The sequence below is a fragment of the Alexandromys fortis genome, unplaced genomic scaffold (assembly GCF_014885135.2).
Source record: "Alexandromys fortis isolate MF-2015 unplaced genomic scaffold, M_Fortis_MF-2015_v1.1 scaffold_190, whole genome shotgun sequence".
Classification (NCBI taxonomy): Eukaryota; Metazoa; Chordata; class Mammalia; order Rodentia; family Cricetidae; genus Alexandromys; species Alexandromys fortis.
Window position 1 is genome coordinate 2,211,119 of NW_026068059.1, and position 15,990 is coordinate 2,227,108.

Genomic DNA, 15,990 nt, shown 5'->3' on the forward strand with positions numbered 1-15,990 from the left:
TTTATTGTCTCTGGGAGGAAGCAGCTGCCTCCCTGGCTGGCTGGCTGTGCACCTTTTGGCCAGGAAACACATCTCTGACTCACCTACCAGAAGATATTCAGTCCAGCATCTCCCCAGAGCTGACTTATCAGAAAAGATACTGCCCTGAGGCCCAGCTGCTTGGCTGGGAAAGAATGGTAGGTACCCTGGGCATCTCGTCACCACCACCACCACTCACAGGAAACCTCATTACAAACACAGAATGCTACTGTGGTCCCTGCATTCATGTGGAAGTTCTGCTTCGAGGGGCAGAGATGGAGGCCTTGGGCAGCCCAGTTGGCCATAATCTACCTCAGTGGGATATTGTTGGCCCAAGACTGACCTTATTTTTAAGTCATGCCAAAGCCTTTGCCCCGTATGAGACAATTGCTAATAGGTGACCATGACCAGCATGGCCATCCCTACAAATGGTCCCATACTACTACCCACTCCCCTGAGGAGACATAGGCTCTGTCTGTTCCAAGCCTGAAGCCCAGAGCCACAAAGATGGAGGCTGTGGGTCTCTGTAATGACATAGGTGGCCTGGCAGGGGTCACTATCCCTGAGTGCATCCAAGGTGTTGTCAGCGGAAAGTATTGGCAGGCTCTGCACAGTCAAAGAAGTCAGGGCCTATAAGGCGAGGAAAGCCCTCCAGAACCTTCACCTTCACAGGATCAAACTTCCAGTAGAGTTGGCCACGCAGGAAGTAGGCATACCCCTCAGCATCCTGGAAGGCAGCGTTGATCTCAGAAGGTACCCCTCGCCAGTCAGTGGCACGTTGGGGCACAGGATTGTCTACATGTTGGGTTTTGGGGTGGAAACGCCAGTAGTCTCCACCTCGGAAGAAGTAGATCTTGTTCTTCTACGGACCCCAGACCAGGGCAGCATGGACCAGGGACCCCTGCAGGCCCAGCTCGGAGAGTGGTGCAGGGCCTAGGAATGGCTTCTCACCATCGTATACCCAGTACTGAGCACCTTGGAAGAACCAAATATGACCCTGGGCATCCTCAAAAGCTGCATCCACAGAGCTGGGCAATCCTTGCCAGTGCCAAGAGGCCAGAGCAGGATACCCAGGCTGCAGCTGCCCACTGCACAGCCTCCACACAAAGCCGGCTTTGAAGAAGAAGCACCATGCACAGTTTATAGCAGAAGACTTTAGGCCACTTTCATTTTTGTGACCATCAGGAAATAATCAGTGTTTTATCAGGCTGAATATCATTATTTTATCTTGTGTCTTATATTCACTCTGTATTCCCGTTACTGTGTCTGTTTACCAAGCTCTCCCAACCTCGGGGGTCTAAGACAGCATTCCGACATGCTCACAAGTTCTCCACATGTTTGGGCCCTCATTTGGAGTCACAACGGCTGATATAATCCCAGGACTTATTTACTTATATGTGTTAAAAAAGAATTACAGGAAACCATAGTTTTGAACTAGACTCCTGTGCTGTACCCCAGTAGACCAGACTAAAAATCAAAGAAATGGTCAGTGCCTGACGTGATAGAGACAGCGCTTACCCTAATCCCATCATTATCCACTGTGCACAAGAGCGAAGTGTGGCGTCCCAGGAATACGTGCAATCACTGCATATCGGCTAAAAATAAGACCGCATCGAAAACAATCCAAATAAAGAGATCACCCGTATTGAAGTTTCAAGTTACCAAACCAAAATGAAGTCATTTCCTGACCATCAGAAGCCTTGGGAGAACGAAGGCCACCCAAATATTCTAAATAGTTGGCACAAGGACATCCTTTCTGTTTAAATCCTGTGTCCTTTAAACTCTTAAAAAGTAACCTGAAGTTGACAATTATTTCCCGATGTTCTGTCTCTCTATGCCTGTTTTACTAGGAAAGGAACTTTCAAACAACTGACGACCCTTTGTCCTTTGTTTCTGTTTTTATCTCTGTCTGTAAAGTCAGCCCCTATGCCTAGACCATTGGAACATGCATTCTAGTTTATGGAATGAAGTATTGCCCAATCCTAGAATCATAAAATAAAGCCAAATAAGCTCTCTTGGTTGTTGTAGTTTTGTTCTTTGGCATATGTCTGGTAGTTGAAGGTGGCTGGGTGCTGAGACCTTAGCGGAATTTATCAGTTTGTGTGATGCATGGTTAATCTTTCTGTATAGCTGGGGTCCTCACTATGTGTTGGCCAAGTCTGAGGCCAGTCTGGTCTATAGAGTGAGATCGTGTGTGTGTGTGTATGTGTGTAAGGAGTGAGAGAGAGACTTGGAGAGAGGGATGGGGAAGGGTAGGAGGGAGGGTGCTTCCCAAGTTCAAAGGCAGGAGCAAAAAGGTTCTACCTGTTGCTAGACAAGGTCAAGTTCTAGAAAAGCCTGTGAGATCAGACATATTATTGGGTTATTTTTCATAAAGTTCAATCTAGCAACTTAATTTTTGTTTGCGTCCTTTTTCCCCCCTTAGCATTCTGTTGGAATGACTGAGGTTTGTAAAAATTATCCCCACACATCCCGCCTACTATTCTGGGAGTTATAGACTCTTTTATTTTTTAAACAAATACCTTTAAAATGTATGTATTTATATTTCACACAAAATACAAAGCGAATCACCCTATGTCGTTCTCCCCATCTAAAGAAAGATGTCAGAACTCAATGAATGCCCACCTCTTCCTCAATTTACATGTTAGGTTGTTGGAAGATTAATCCCCCTTCAATGTATAACCCCGGTAATTATCACATAATTTGTTTTTGTTTTTAATAGCATAGCCTGTTTCAGACTATTGGCATGAGCCCTGCTCTGCATTATGCTTTTATCGGGCTTTCTGGCAGTTACTCCATTAGAGCATCTTCCTCAAAGCTCTATAGACACTTTCCTTAAAAATACATATCTAAAATGTCTTTACTTCACTTTCGCTCTTGAAAAAAATGCTTTAGCAATGCCTACAATGAAGGCTGCTGGCTCTTCTCTCTTGGAACTGTAGCCTGAGCCTTCTGGAGCCTGCTGCTCTCCAGGAACCCGCAGGCAGCGGCTTTGTAGGAAACACACACCTTTCATCTTGCTTGTTCCAGGGGTCCTCTAGCCTTTGCTGCTCTCTGGCTTTGCAGCAATGTTGCCAGGCAAGCGTTTAGTGCCGCGGATCAAGTACAAGGATCTCCAGTTCTGGAAAGTTTCTGACTATTATCGCCAGAATACGGTCTCTTCTGTCTAGGTGCTCTTTTCCCATTTTCACCTACCATGTATATGCTGAACCTATGTATGGGTCATTTCCATCTCTTAACAGCTAAGAGGTTTGTTTTTTTTAATTTCTTTATATTCTGGGAAATTTTATATGGTTTATTTTATACTTCTCCAATTCTTTTGTTTGCTTGTTTTATTGATTTTTTTTTCTGTTTGTTAAATGGATCTCATTATATAGGCTAAGAACTTTCTGTGTAGACCAGGCTGGATTTGATCTTGTGATCCTTCTGTCTCTGTTTCCCAGGTATTAGGCTCACAGGCTTGTACCACCACACCTGGTCATCACACCTGGTCACCACACCTGGTCATCACATCTGGCCATCACACCTGGTCATCACACCTGGTCGTCTCACCTTGATGAATTCTTCAGCCGTGCTTGAATGCCCTTGTCTTCTTCTTTTCCTGAGATACAGCCTCCTCTATCCTCACGCTTGCTGTAGCAGAGGCTAGCCTTGAACTCCTAGTACCCCGCTAAGACCTCCTAAGTACTGGGATCATAGGTACAGCACAGGTTTGTACCATCACAACCAACTTAATATGCTATTTAAGTTTTCCATTGAATTTTAAACTTCAGTAACTATGTCTTTTCTTTCCAGACTTTTGGGAGACCAAACTTCTTGTCCTGCCTTTTCAGTGACTTTCATGGTTTTAATTCTCTCTTTTATACCTTCCTCTATCCAAGAAATAGAATATTTCTACTACCCAGAGTCCTCTTCTTTTTCTTTCTAGTCACAGCCCATTCTCTTTTAAAGAAAATGATTGCCTCAACTTTGAATATGATCATTTCTTCTTGTCCTTTTTAACTCTTTTTGTTGTTGTTGTTTTGTTTTTATTTTTTGAGACAAGGTTTCTTTATGTAACAGCCCTAGCTGTCCTGGAACTAGTACTGTAGACCAGGCTGACCTTGAACTCACAGAGATCTGCCTGCCTCTGCCCCCCCCATCACAGAGCGAAATCCTCAGCCTACACATCTATGTTTTCCAGGTGGTTTTAAAGTTTTGATTGTAAACTTGTCTTTAAAGTGTCTCTGGAATTCTGGAGACGTTTATATAAGGATATGATATCCTATGGACATTTTTGTTTGCCTGTTAGAAGTCTCAATACGTCACTAACCCAGACCCAAATTTTAAATGTAATAGAGTCAACTCATTACTTCTGAGTTAAGACACTAGAATAAAGTCAGAGGCCAAATCTGCAAGCAGAGTGGTTTGTCAGTCATAAGTTACCTCAGGAGAACTTGAAGAAATCAAGGCAGATCAACTGTCTATCATCCTTCTCACCCAGCAGCAAGCATATTTCTATCGAGTTCTTTCATAGGACGTAATCATTTGTAGGTGAAGGATCTACCAAAAATCTCACTCCACTTCAGAAAACCAAATGCCTCTACCAGTCCCTGGGTCCCCAGTGAGCCTTATCCCCATATGTTTGGTCCCACAGCTGTCAAGGTGCTGCAGGAGCGACAGTGTCAACACATGTGATTCCTGCTCTAGATTCTTCTGTGTCTGGCTCGCAGGTAAGTTGTACTTTCGTAAAGGTCAGTTATGCATTTAAAGGATGCTTGCCTTTCTAGGTCATTGTCACGGACATTCCGCTGTGACTTTGTGGCTATCTGGGCCATTGCATTGCTGGAACCAACAAACAATCTTGCCCTTCTTCCTCAGTTTTGAATCCCACCAAGAGCGTCCACTGTGTCTTTCTTGCCAGTGCCTGAAGCCTGCTGATCTGGTTTGAGGGCAATCTTGGCTGTTCCTGAGACTAAGAACCCTCTGGGTCCAGTGCCTGCGGAGTTCTGGGGTTGGACCAGCTGGCTCCCTGTCGGCCCTCTTCTTCACATGCTTCCACCACTCACCTTCTGTCTTCTTGAAGCCGTTCACATCTTTGATGACCGTGGTCTTCTTTTCTGCTCTTTTGGTTCTTGTGAATTTAGAGTTTTCTTTTGTGTTTTGCTTTCATTTCAATAAAAATTCAATGGTCTGTGTTACCACTTGAGGCCATGTTGATGTCCAGAGTCCGTGCTGCCACCAAGGGCCATGTTGAGGTCTGTGGTCCGGCTGCAGCTGGGGGCCGTGTTGATTTCTGTGAACTGCGTTACCACCAAAGGTTATATAGAGCTCTGTGGTCTATGTCACATCCTGGAGCCATGTTGGTGGCTGTGGCCCATGTTGCCCCAGAGACTACAATGTTGCCCCAAAAGCCACCTTGATTATCAGTGGCCTGTTCTGTCTCTGAGAGATGGCCCATGATGGTGTCTGTGACCCACACTATGGCAGAGGACCATGTTGCTGTCTGTGGTCTGTACTGCTTCCGAAGACCATGCTGAGGCCCTGTGGCACGTGCTAATGCAGGAGGCCATGTGGATGTTTGTGGTTCGAGCTGTTGCCAGAAATTATGTGAAAGTCCATGATCCGTGCTCCTGATGACTGTAAAGTAGGCAGGGAAGCTACTTTTTCAGTGTTACTGATGACTGCAGACTCACAGTGGAGTCAGAGAAGGCATCTGTGACAATCCCTCCCCCTCCCCGCACAAAGGTCATAGCCTAGGCTGTTGAAGAGAACTCTTAAAAACTGTGATATGGTGGCACAGGCCTTTAATCCCAGCATGCTTTTAATACCAAGCAGAAGCAGGCAGATCTCTGTGAGTTTGAGGCCAGTCTGCTCTACAGAGAGAGTTCTAGGACAGTCAGGGCTACAGAGAGAAACCATGTCATAAATAAATAAATAAATAAATAGATAGATAAATAGTGATAACAATGCTGAAGTGTAGCTCTCCATAACTGACGGTCTCTGGCAGGGGTGTGAGTGGGGAAGAACCCGATTTTCTTTAAGAGGCTGACCACTGGGGCGTTGACCATGCCCCACTGAATATATGGGCAATGCATTTGAACTTTTAAATTTATTTGTCTTTTTTCCACTTCCTTCTTTATTTGGGGGGAAGGAGTGAGGTCACAAGGGTGGGGCAGACCTGGGAGAACTGGGAAGTGAGTGTGATCAGGGTTGCATTATGTGAAATTCCCAAAATAATCAACAAAATTCCGTGTTAAAAAAAAACCTGTAATTCAGGAGGGAGAGAAAATAAACACAAGCCTCATTTTCCATGTTTATATGTTATTTTGTCTTTATGTTTCTTGCATTGTAAATGAGTTTGCCCTCTTGAACATATGTTCATTTCCCAAGTCTTCTTGCTTCATAAAAACCGTTATTTCCGTCCTTTGCCTGCTTCGTTCGCTCCCTTCTCCCCAACCCCCTCTGTACTGGCTCCTAGAAGGCTCCGATCTAGTTACATACTAATTGTTTATTGTGAAGACATTAACACCTTGAAATACTGAACACCAGTACTTTTTTTAATCCTCGTTCTTCCCAAAAGCTATTCCTCAGTTTGCTGACGTCCGTGGAGTCTGATACACTGCTCATTCAACCTTTCGAAACTTCAACAGGGGCTCAGAGAGGACGCAAGCTCCTGTACTGGTCAGCCTTCTGTCATGGATACAAAACCGTCAAGATAAATGACATCAAAGAGCGAAGATGCATTCTGACTCACAGTTTAAGAGATTTCAATGGAGCCAAGCTTAATGGCTTCCTTGCTTTGGGACCCGTAGGCGATCAGAACATCATGGTGGGCAGTGAATGACAAGCAAAGCTATTGACTTCACGGCGGATGGGAAGGAGGTGGAGAGACTGGAGTCCTAACATCCCCCACCAAGGGTGTTATGACAACCTTCTCCCACTAGGCTCTTCTTCTTAAAGACAGCATACAACCCAGTAGTAACATGGACTGGGGGCCAGGCTTTCCACCCACGGCCTTTGGAGCCCATTTCTGACCCAAGCCATAACATTCCCCAAACGCCTCTCTGGCGGCAGCTTCGGGTTGGGACTACGGAGACCGGAAGCCCTAATGGAAAGCAGAGAGCCGGAAATGGGAGTTTTTATTTGAACAGGTCATCTGTTAGTACATGGATAATTGAGAATTGACTACAAGTGAAATCGACAAAAACAACCTCTTAATTATGTACCAATAGACCCCATCGTTCACTGTGGGCAGGAAAGCAATTCCCACGCTGGCTCTTAAAGGCGGCCTCACTCCCCCTCTTCCTTGAGATCTTGCACTTGTGACCTGCTCTTCCGGCGAGTTCTCTTTAAGACCCATTCCTCTCCGGATGCCTAAAGTGTTGAAGGCAAAGCCGCAGCCTCTTTACTGCTGCCTGAGTTCTTGAGCCCCCAGTCGGCATGTAAAGAGGAGGCAGTATACATCTCCGGCGCCTCTGATGGTGGCTGGCATGATGCTTGATAGCAGAATTTCTCAGACAACAGGCTCGGGCTGGGGAATTTTAATATTGTCTCTCCCTATAAGTAATTTCCAATGTTTATGCTCTGTGGAGCCCCTTTCGCGTGTCAGAGCAGAACAAATGCCAGTTTTAATGGACTTGCTAAATCATAAAAACTGCTTGCAAAATTGCATCTGATTAAAACAAGAAAATGGTCCATTATTCAGAAAAATCTCCCTGCAGAGGCTCACAGGGTGGCTGAAGGTGGAGAGATGCAGGGAGTGCCCGGATACTGTGGCATTTCTCTCTCCACGGGAAGGAGGGAGCTCCTTTCCCCATCTTTCCCCATCCTCCACTCTCCTCCTCTCTTCTCCGCAGGTCCTCAGTCCTTCTACCATCTGTGGTGAAAGGAAAACTGACATTAATCATTTTGTAATTAATTTATATGACAACACGTTATTAGCAGAGGCACAGCATGTATGACAAGGTACAGCCAGTTTAGAAGACGGTGGCATGGGGGTAGGGAGTACTCTGAATTCCCCGGGTGGCCCATTGCTCGGTGGCCTCTGTGGTGCAAGGACCAGTACAGTGGCTGTGGGAAAACCCTGCTCTGCCCAGCTGGACCAAGATCTCTTGGCTAGCAATAAAATATATATTAAAAAAGGAAATTGAATTATACCACTGATAAAAGCCACTCAGTGGAGTGGCACTTATATTGAATTAGCAGTCGGGTCTGATTTGGCCATTTAACCTAATAGCTAGATCAGCTGACAGATGACATCAAAACTAAGGATGCTTCATGTATAGATAAGTATCTCTAAGCCTGGAGAGGAAGCAGAGCAAAGATGTACGAGATTGAGGGATCTCCATCTGTGGTGAGCCGGGGAACATAGCTGGGGAAGGGGCAGGGAACTCAGCCTCAGGTGAATAGCAGGGTTGGGGAAGGAAGGGCATCATAAATGGCAGCCAGGTCTGTAGATCAACCCTGTTTGGTGTTGTTCTGTCCACAAAACCAGAAAGCCAGGCTGGGTGAGTCTTTCCAAGGCCAGGGAGGAAGTCTGTGCTAATGAGCTCCTTCAGTATCCAATACCACAGAAGAAGCAGCTGTAATTCTTATCGTCCATGATTCTTTGGGGGTGTCTAGGCTGGGATCCACAGACCTTCCACGTGATATCAGGTTGGATCATCCCTGAGACCATGTTTATCTAAGGGCTGGAACATCCATATGGCTTTGCTGGCGCATCTGGCATCTGGAGTAGCTGGCGGGATGGCCAAACCTCTTCCTTGTCATGGGACCCACGGATCTATGAACCCACTGTTTTACAAGAACATCTCACCATGCTTATCACAACGCCTATCAATCAGCTTTCCATTGCCAACAGTGTAATCCTACAGACTGGGTAGGCTTTGTGGAAAAGAGACTTATTTAGGTTCATGGTCCTGAGGGTTTAAGGTTGATTGAGGCCTGAGTCTAGTGTGGGCCTTTTTGATGGCAGCATCCAGAGGCAGCACAGATCATTCTAAGGTAAGAGCAGACTGTAAGCATGCAGGCTGTTTCAGTTAGACTTTCCATTACTTCAGTGAAACACCATGACCAAAAAGCATGCTGTGGAGGAAAGGGTTTAATTGGCTTACACTTTCGTATCACTGTTCATCACTGAAGGAAGTCAGGACAGGAACTCAAACAGGACCTGGAGGCAGGAACTGAAGCAGAGGTCATGGAGGCTGCTGTTTGCTGGATTGTTCTTCATGGCTTGTTCATCTGCTTTCTTATAGAACCCAAGACCACCAGACCAGGGATGAACCCACCCACTATGGGCTGAACCATTCCCCACCAATCATTCATTAAGAAAATACAGGCTTGCTTATAACCCAATCCGATAGAGGCATTTTCCTAATTGAGCTTCCCTCCTTTCAAATGACTTCAGCTTGTGTCAAGCTGACTTAAAACCATCCAGCACAAGTGACCCATTGTCAACTTGATACACAAACACATCACTGTTAAGCCACAACCTTTCTTTTCTCACTCAGCCCCAAGATCTCACATTAAAAAATATAAATAACTTTTAAAAAAATCCCATCATCTTTACAAATTCAAACACATTAAAAAGTTCAGTTTCTTAAAAATAGCCAATCTCTTCTAAAATCCAAAGTCTTTGAAAATTCAAAGTCTCTCAAGTACGGGCTGCCGTAAAAGTAAAATAAAAAAAAAAAGATAAACACTTTGTTACTTCAAAAGAGAAGAGCCAGAGCACAGTCACAAACAAATCATAGCAAAACCAAACTCCAGAAGTATAGATAACTCAATGTCCATTGTCTGGGATTCAGTTATGATCTTCTGGGCTCCTCCGAGGAAGGGGTTTGGGTCACTCTCCAACTCTGCCTTCTGTGATCACACAGATTGTCTTCTAAGCTCTGCCTGGTTCCACTCCTCTGTTGCTGCTGCTCTTGGTGGTTGTTGTCCCATGGTCCTGGCATCTCCAAAACCCGGGGGTCTACTGCTGCACCCGGGCAGCTCTTTCCCCAATAGCCTCTCACAGGCTCTCTTTATGGTGTCAAACCTCAAATTTTCTGCATGACCCCTTCAATCCTGGGCCTTCAATGGCGACTGAGGCTGTACCTCCACCAATGGCCTCCCCTGGCCTCTCAGAGTGCCGAGTCTCAATGGTTTTCGCGGACTCCTTCATGCCTTCAAAACTGGCACCAGCTGGGTGGCTCCTACGCTATTAAGTTCTGCTGCCCGCATGAGCTACAGCTTCGGTTGCCTCTGGACCACAGCCCTGTGTGTGCCCTGATTCTGAGGAAACACTTCTCAGAAGATGTCACCTCAGTGATGCTGCTGTCTTCCTGATCACCATGAATTGCTCAGCTCCAGCTGACCAGCGTGGAGCATCCCAGCGATTGAGATCCCAGTGGCTCTGGTATCTTGCTCATTATAACTGATGCTTCAGCCCCAGGCAACCAGAATCACAGAATCGTAATTCAAAATAGCAAACTTCACCAGCCAGGCCTCCATCTTCTGCATCGCCCTCAACATGCTTATCTTTCTACAGAAAAGGTCACCAAGCATTGAACACTCAGTGAATTTTTTTTCACAGAGTTCCACAATCCTCCCCCAAACAACATGGTCAGGTCTCTCACAGCAATATCCCATGATCCTGGTACCAATTTGTCTTAGTTAGGGTTTCTATTGCTGTGATGAAAAACACCGTGACCGAAAAGCAAGTTGCATGCTGATGTCTTTCGGTTTGTCCTCCTCTTTTTACAAAGACCCTTTACAAAGCTCCACCCAATGAGCTCACCTAATCCCATCACCTCCCCACAGTAGATTAAGTTTTCATCCTTTTAACAGCCCGCAATAAAGAGTTAGCCTTATTATAGGACAAATCATGTTCAAACCATAGCACCATGGTGTCTAGATCAAACGTGGAAGTTGCCGGGCCTCTTAGGTCAATGCCTGGACCCCCAGTGGTACCACATCTACATTCTGATGCTCAAAGCGAGTTATAATGCCAAGCCAGATTCAGAGGGAATGGAAATATATGGTCCTCTTTTGATAGCGAGAGAGACAGAAAGGAACAGATATTTTGGGGGGGGGTGTTGATACCTACCTTGGAAGACAGTGTGTCACACTGAGGCTACTTAAGAAGACATGAACTTGAAGCCAGGTGTTCTGCATTTGAGTGCAATCCCCGCCCCTCCCCCGCCCCCAATCCTTGTCTAGAAACCTTGGGCAAGCGGAAAGAGCTCTGAGCTGTAGATACTTACTCCCTTCCTCTTCCCATGAGTGCCAACTTAGTGAGCTCTTTGCCAATGAAGGATTGTTAAGAGGACACACCCCACTCCCTGCCCTCTTTTTTTGCTTTGATTAATCAGTACTTCTCTCTGCTCCTGGATCACCACCCCTACCTTCCTCTTCCACCTCCTTCTCCTCCTCCTCTTCCTTTTCCCTATTCGTTTAAAGGACTGCCTTTGGACTACCATGTTTTCTGGCCCCACTTTCCAGAATGTCACTGTGACAAGCCCCAGCCTCTTCCCTGGGACTGCTGTGAGCAGGGATGCAGATTCTTTCTAAGCCAGGGTACCAGGACAGGAAGGAACTTAGGGACTGATTTGGCCATGTGCCTTGAGGCAGAACTACCTCACCTAGAGAGATCTCCTGCCCTTGCCATGCCTGGTGCCAGGCTAATTGAGCTCAAGAGTCCACCGGTGGAAGGCCATCAGCTGGGTCATTGGCCTCCTGAGCTCCTCTCTGCTACATGCTTCGTTGCACCCAAGGCTAAGTATGGTGAAGCATCTTCCACTTGACCTGGGGGCTAAGCGGCCTACCGGGTTTACCCAGCAGCCCCTGCTTGTGGTCTCCTTAGTCTCCCTTCCCAGGCTTCTCAACCCTCACCCAGCTACTGCCTGTCATCCTCTGTCCTCCCTGCACAGAAATTATTTTTATAAACTCCTCCTTGACTGAAGAGCCACTTTAAAGCATTTAAAACACCACTGCTCTCTCCTAATGAGAGGGAGAAGAGGCGCTGAGGCACTAAATTCTCCAGAGCTTTGCAGTGGCGCTCTGATGCTGTGCTCTCTGGAAATATTTCTCTCCCAGCAACAGACAACATATTGGCTGGGGAGTACCCGAGCCTATTTTAGAACAGCCCCCTGAGTGCGATGTCTCCCCCTGGCAGAACTTCCAAAGTACACTCTGTCAATACCCCAAACTTCAAACGTGGAGTGTGCAGTGTGCATGGGAACACGACGCTGAACGCTGAATGCTGGTTTTCATCATATCACCCCAAATCCTTCATGGGTCTCATTCCAAGCCAGACCCCGAGAAAGAGACAAAATCACACTCCTGTCTTAGCTCATCCTAGACAGAGTTCCCAATGCCCTGCTCCTCAGGAAGGATAAGGTGAATTCTTCTGTTAGCCCTGAACCCTGCCAGGTACTTTTAATACCAGGGCTAGAATGTGCTCCCCCAAGTCTGTGTGTTGGTAACTTAATCCCCTAGTGCGAAAGGGTTGAGAGATGAGAATTTCCAGGCTGAGGAGACCACGGGGACAGCAGCTCCTAGATTAATGATGAACTCTGCTATCATGGAAACAGACGAGTTATTGTGAGAATCGATTCTAGGCAAAAGGATGACTTTCCTCAGCCTTCCAGCCTCAGGCATGTCCATCTTCCTCAGGCTGGTGCCCGTCTGTCTTCCTCCATGACGTGATGCAGGGTAAAGGGCCTCATTGGATCTTAACCATCAGTACCTTGGCATTGGACTCTCCAGCCTCCAAGACTCGTGGGCCAAAAAACAATCAATCAATCAAACAAACAATCCTCCTGTTTATAAATTCCCCAGTATTGTGGTTTGTCATTGAAATGTCCTCCCATAGGCTCATGTGTTTGAATACCTGCTCCCAGCTGGTGGCACAGTTTGGGGGAGATCAAAGAACCATTATGACTCAGGGACTAGCTAGCAGGCATAGGTCCTTGGGGATGAGTCTTGAAGGTGACTCCTCTCCTGCTTCTGACCTGAGCTTTCTGCTCCCTGACCTATCCAGAAGTGAGCGGACCACAGCTGCCAGAGGTGCCACAGCCACAGGCAGAGCTGCTCTAGCACTTTGCCTTTTCCACCATGACGGACTGCTACCTCTGAAACTGTGAGCCCAAACAGACAGCCCCTCTCTTACGCTGTTTCCCTCAGGTATTTTGCCTCATTGCCAAGAAAAGTAATCCACCCAAGTCTGTGGAATCCTTTCACTGCATAAAATCCCATGGGTAACCTGCAAAAAATGAACTAGGGGAGCCCTGGGATTGTAACTCTGCTGTTCCTATACCGTCTCGCCCATGTTGATTACAGGGCCCTTGTTCTCAGGACCCTTATGCAGCTCGTGAAGGGAGTTTGCCTGGCTGCACCAGGTGCCTGACATCTCTCAGAGACGTTTCACCTGGAGAGAGGGACTGTTCCTGCAGACACCAAGGCTTTACCTGATGAGACCCCAGCAGTTACCTGCCTCTCAGATATCCTCTACACAGCAGTCCGGCCACCCACAGAGCCCTTTGTTCCTCTCAAGTCCAGTAAGCACAGACCGTGGGAGCTTCGGGGGGCTCCATCTGATCCTGGAACCAGCCACTGTGACTAGTTCCTTCCTCTTCCCCACTGTGTGTGGGTGAGGCCCCATCAGGCTCAAGTTCACATCTCTTCCTCTAAACACACACCAACTTCCTGTCTCTTGCTTAGACTCGAATACAGTCCCCTTGTGCACCTCCTTGCTTCAAACAGCACTCGCTTGGGTCTGCTATTTACAATGAAGCCAGGGCGGCCTTTCCAAAACCACAAAGCATGGCCTTCAGGCTACTCAGGGCCACCCAATATGTCTCTTTATTTTCTTTGCCACATGGAATGGGGACAAGGGGGTCACTGTCAGGCTTAGATGATAACATGCATATGAAACTTCTATTGTGTTCCTGAAAAAGGTAAGTCTGCAATCTAACTGAGCTACTGACCAGTTTACAATGCCCCACACCCAAAAGTCCAGTCATTTTTCCCCAATGCCTTGACCCTTCCCCTCCTGAGCTCGGATCACTCCTGTCTGTCATTCAAGTCTGATGTAGGATGTCATTTCCTTTAAGATGTCTTCCTGGACTCCGGCTGCCTGTGTTAGACGCTGATTCCGTGGGTCACTGCTCTGAATTTTCTCTGCGGAAAGACCTTTCACCTTGAATCACGATAGTAGTCCACTTGTCTGCTTCAGGCACTGCCCTGTGAAGCCCCAGAGAGTGGGATCTGCATCTCCCAGGTGACTGGCACTTCTGGGTGAGGAGGAAGCCTTCAGAGTGGGAACTGATGAAGGCCTAGCCAGTCTATGTCCCTGTCTCTGCTGCAAGACCAGCTTCGTACAGCCTTGAGGATGTCTTCATGCAGGGGGAAGGCAGGAAGAATAAGTGTCAAGCACCAGGGACTGGCGTTCGCTGACAAGTGCTTCGGGCGTGATCAGGACAGACAATGAGCAGGCTGAGTGCCGGGAGGAGAGAGCTATCACCGTGGGCACATTGAATATTGTTGAAATAAGTGGGCCATCGGCTAGGCCAGGGAAATTGCTTTTGTCATATGGAAAGTTTCACTGCCGTGGTCCTTGCATTAGCAGGATCTGACTGGTAATACTGAGCACATACAGGACCTCTGTGATTCCTCGGCACTTACCGTCTCTTCCTGAAATGCAGCGTAGAAAAAAAAAAACAATTGTTAGGAGATTGGCATCTCCAATTTCCTGTCTCAGGTCGTCAGTTGCTCCTGATCACAACTCCCCACTATCCCCTGCCTCAGCCAAAGTGGGCAGGAGCCTCTAGCCAGGAAGGACTACGGCCATCTGAGATACGTGTGAGCCTACCTGGCCCAGGCCCAGGACTCCAGATTTTCTGTAGTCCAGAGATGCTGGTGCAGCTGAGCACAGGCTTAGGACGGGAGGGAGGACAGTCCTTGCCTTCTCACAGCTCCTCCGTGCTGGTGGGAGGACTCGCGCAGTTCAGAGGAACACTAGAGCCGCCTGCTCTCCTGCTGGAAGGAAATGGAGGGCACATTTCAGAACTCCTCTGCTGGAGACCTCGACACCTCCAGCTCTAACCAGTTCTTCCTCTGTCCCTGTGCTGAAGGACACCCAGCACCCAGCCTTACCATCCTGGTTTAATGTGTCTTGCTTCCTCGCCCCACCGTGTTCTGTGCCACCCCAGGACAGTGTCTCCACCAGCCGTAGCAAGCTCCTCCCAAGGATTCCCACCATCCCTCCATCTCCCCACGCCTGCTCCTTTTCTTTCTTGTGTTAGCTCTTTGGATGAGAGCACCGCTAAACGTTACCTTCTCCCTCAGAGTCTTTAGTTGATGAAGCGCCTTCACATAACTCATCGCGGCTCTACAGCCAATCCAGCATGGTGGCCAGGAGGGCAGGGAGTGTCATTCCATGTTTGGATAGTGAAGTGCTTCTAAAACCCAAAGCTTGATCACACGTTTCGTGGGGGCTTGGTTAGTGACTAGTCTCGGTTTTGTTTCTTGTCGCTGCAATAAGATACCACAATGAAAACAACCTAAAGGAGACAGGTTTATTTGGCTCATGATGTCAGGTTAACGTCATCACAGGAAAGCCAAGGTCATAGGAATGTGCAAGAAGAGACACATCCACAGTCAAGAGTAGAGAGCAACGGACTGACAGCTTCATGCTAGAGCTCTTATCTATTCACATACAATCGCGCATTCCCCCACCTAGGGAATAGTGCCACCCACAGTGGGCAGCACTTCCCCACATCAATTAACATAATTACGAGACTCCCCTACAGACCACCTGATCTAGGAGATCCCTCCTTAAGAATCACTTTCCCAGTGATTCTAGAATGTACTAAACTGGTGGTTAGCACTGGGAATCATAGTGACCACTCCGAGTATAGACTCTAATCTATGCCCGCTTTTTAAGATCATGATTCATAGTAAGAGGTTTTTCAATCAGGACACAGCACACACATTCTTGAAACAAGT

General features: G+C 47.2%; 1 protein-coding gene across 1 annotated transcript; it reads right to left on the reverse strand.

The window, feature by feature from the left end:
• Positions 1-568: 568 nt before the first annotated feature.
• LOC126487379 (stromelysin-3-like) lies at positions 569-15,366 on the reverse strand. Its single transcript, XM_050120114.1, is given in 3 exon segments — positions 569-1,181; positions 5,200-5,300; positions 15,319-15,366. Coding segments are annotated over 3 exon segments (729 nt in total). The 3' UTR covers positions 569-601.
• Between the last annotated feature and the right edge of the window lie 624 nt (positions 15,367-15,990).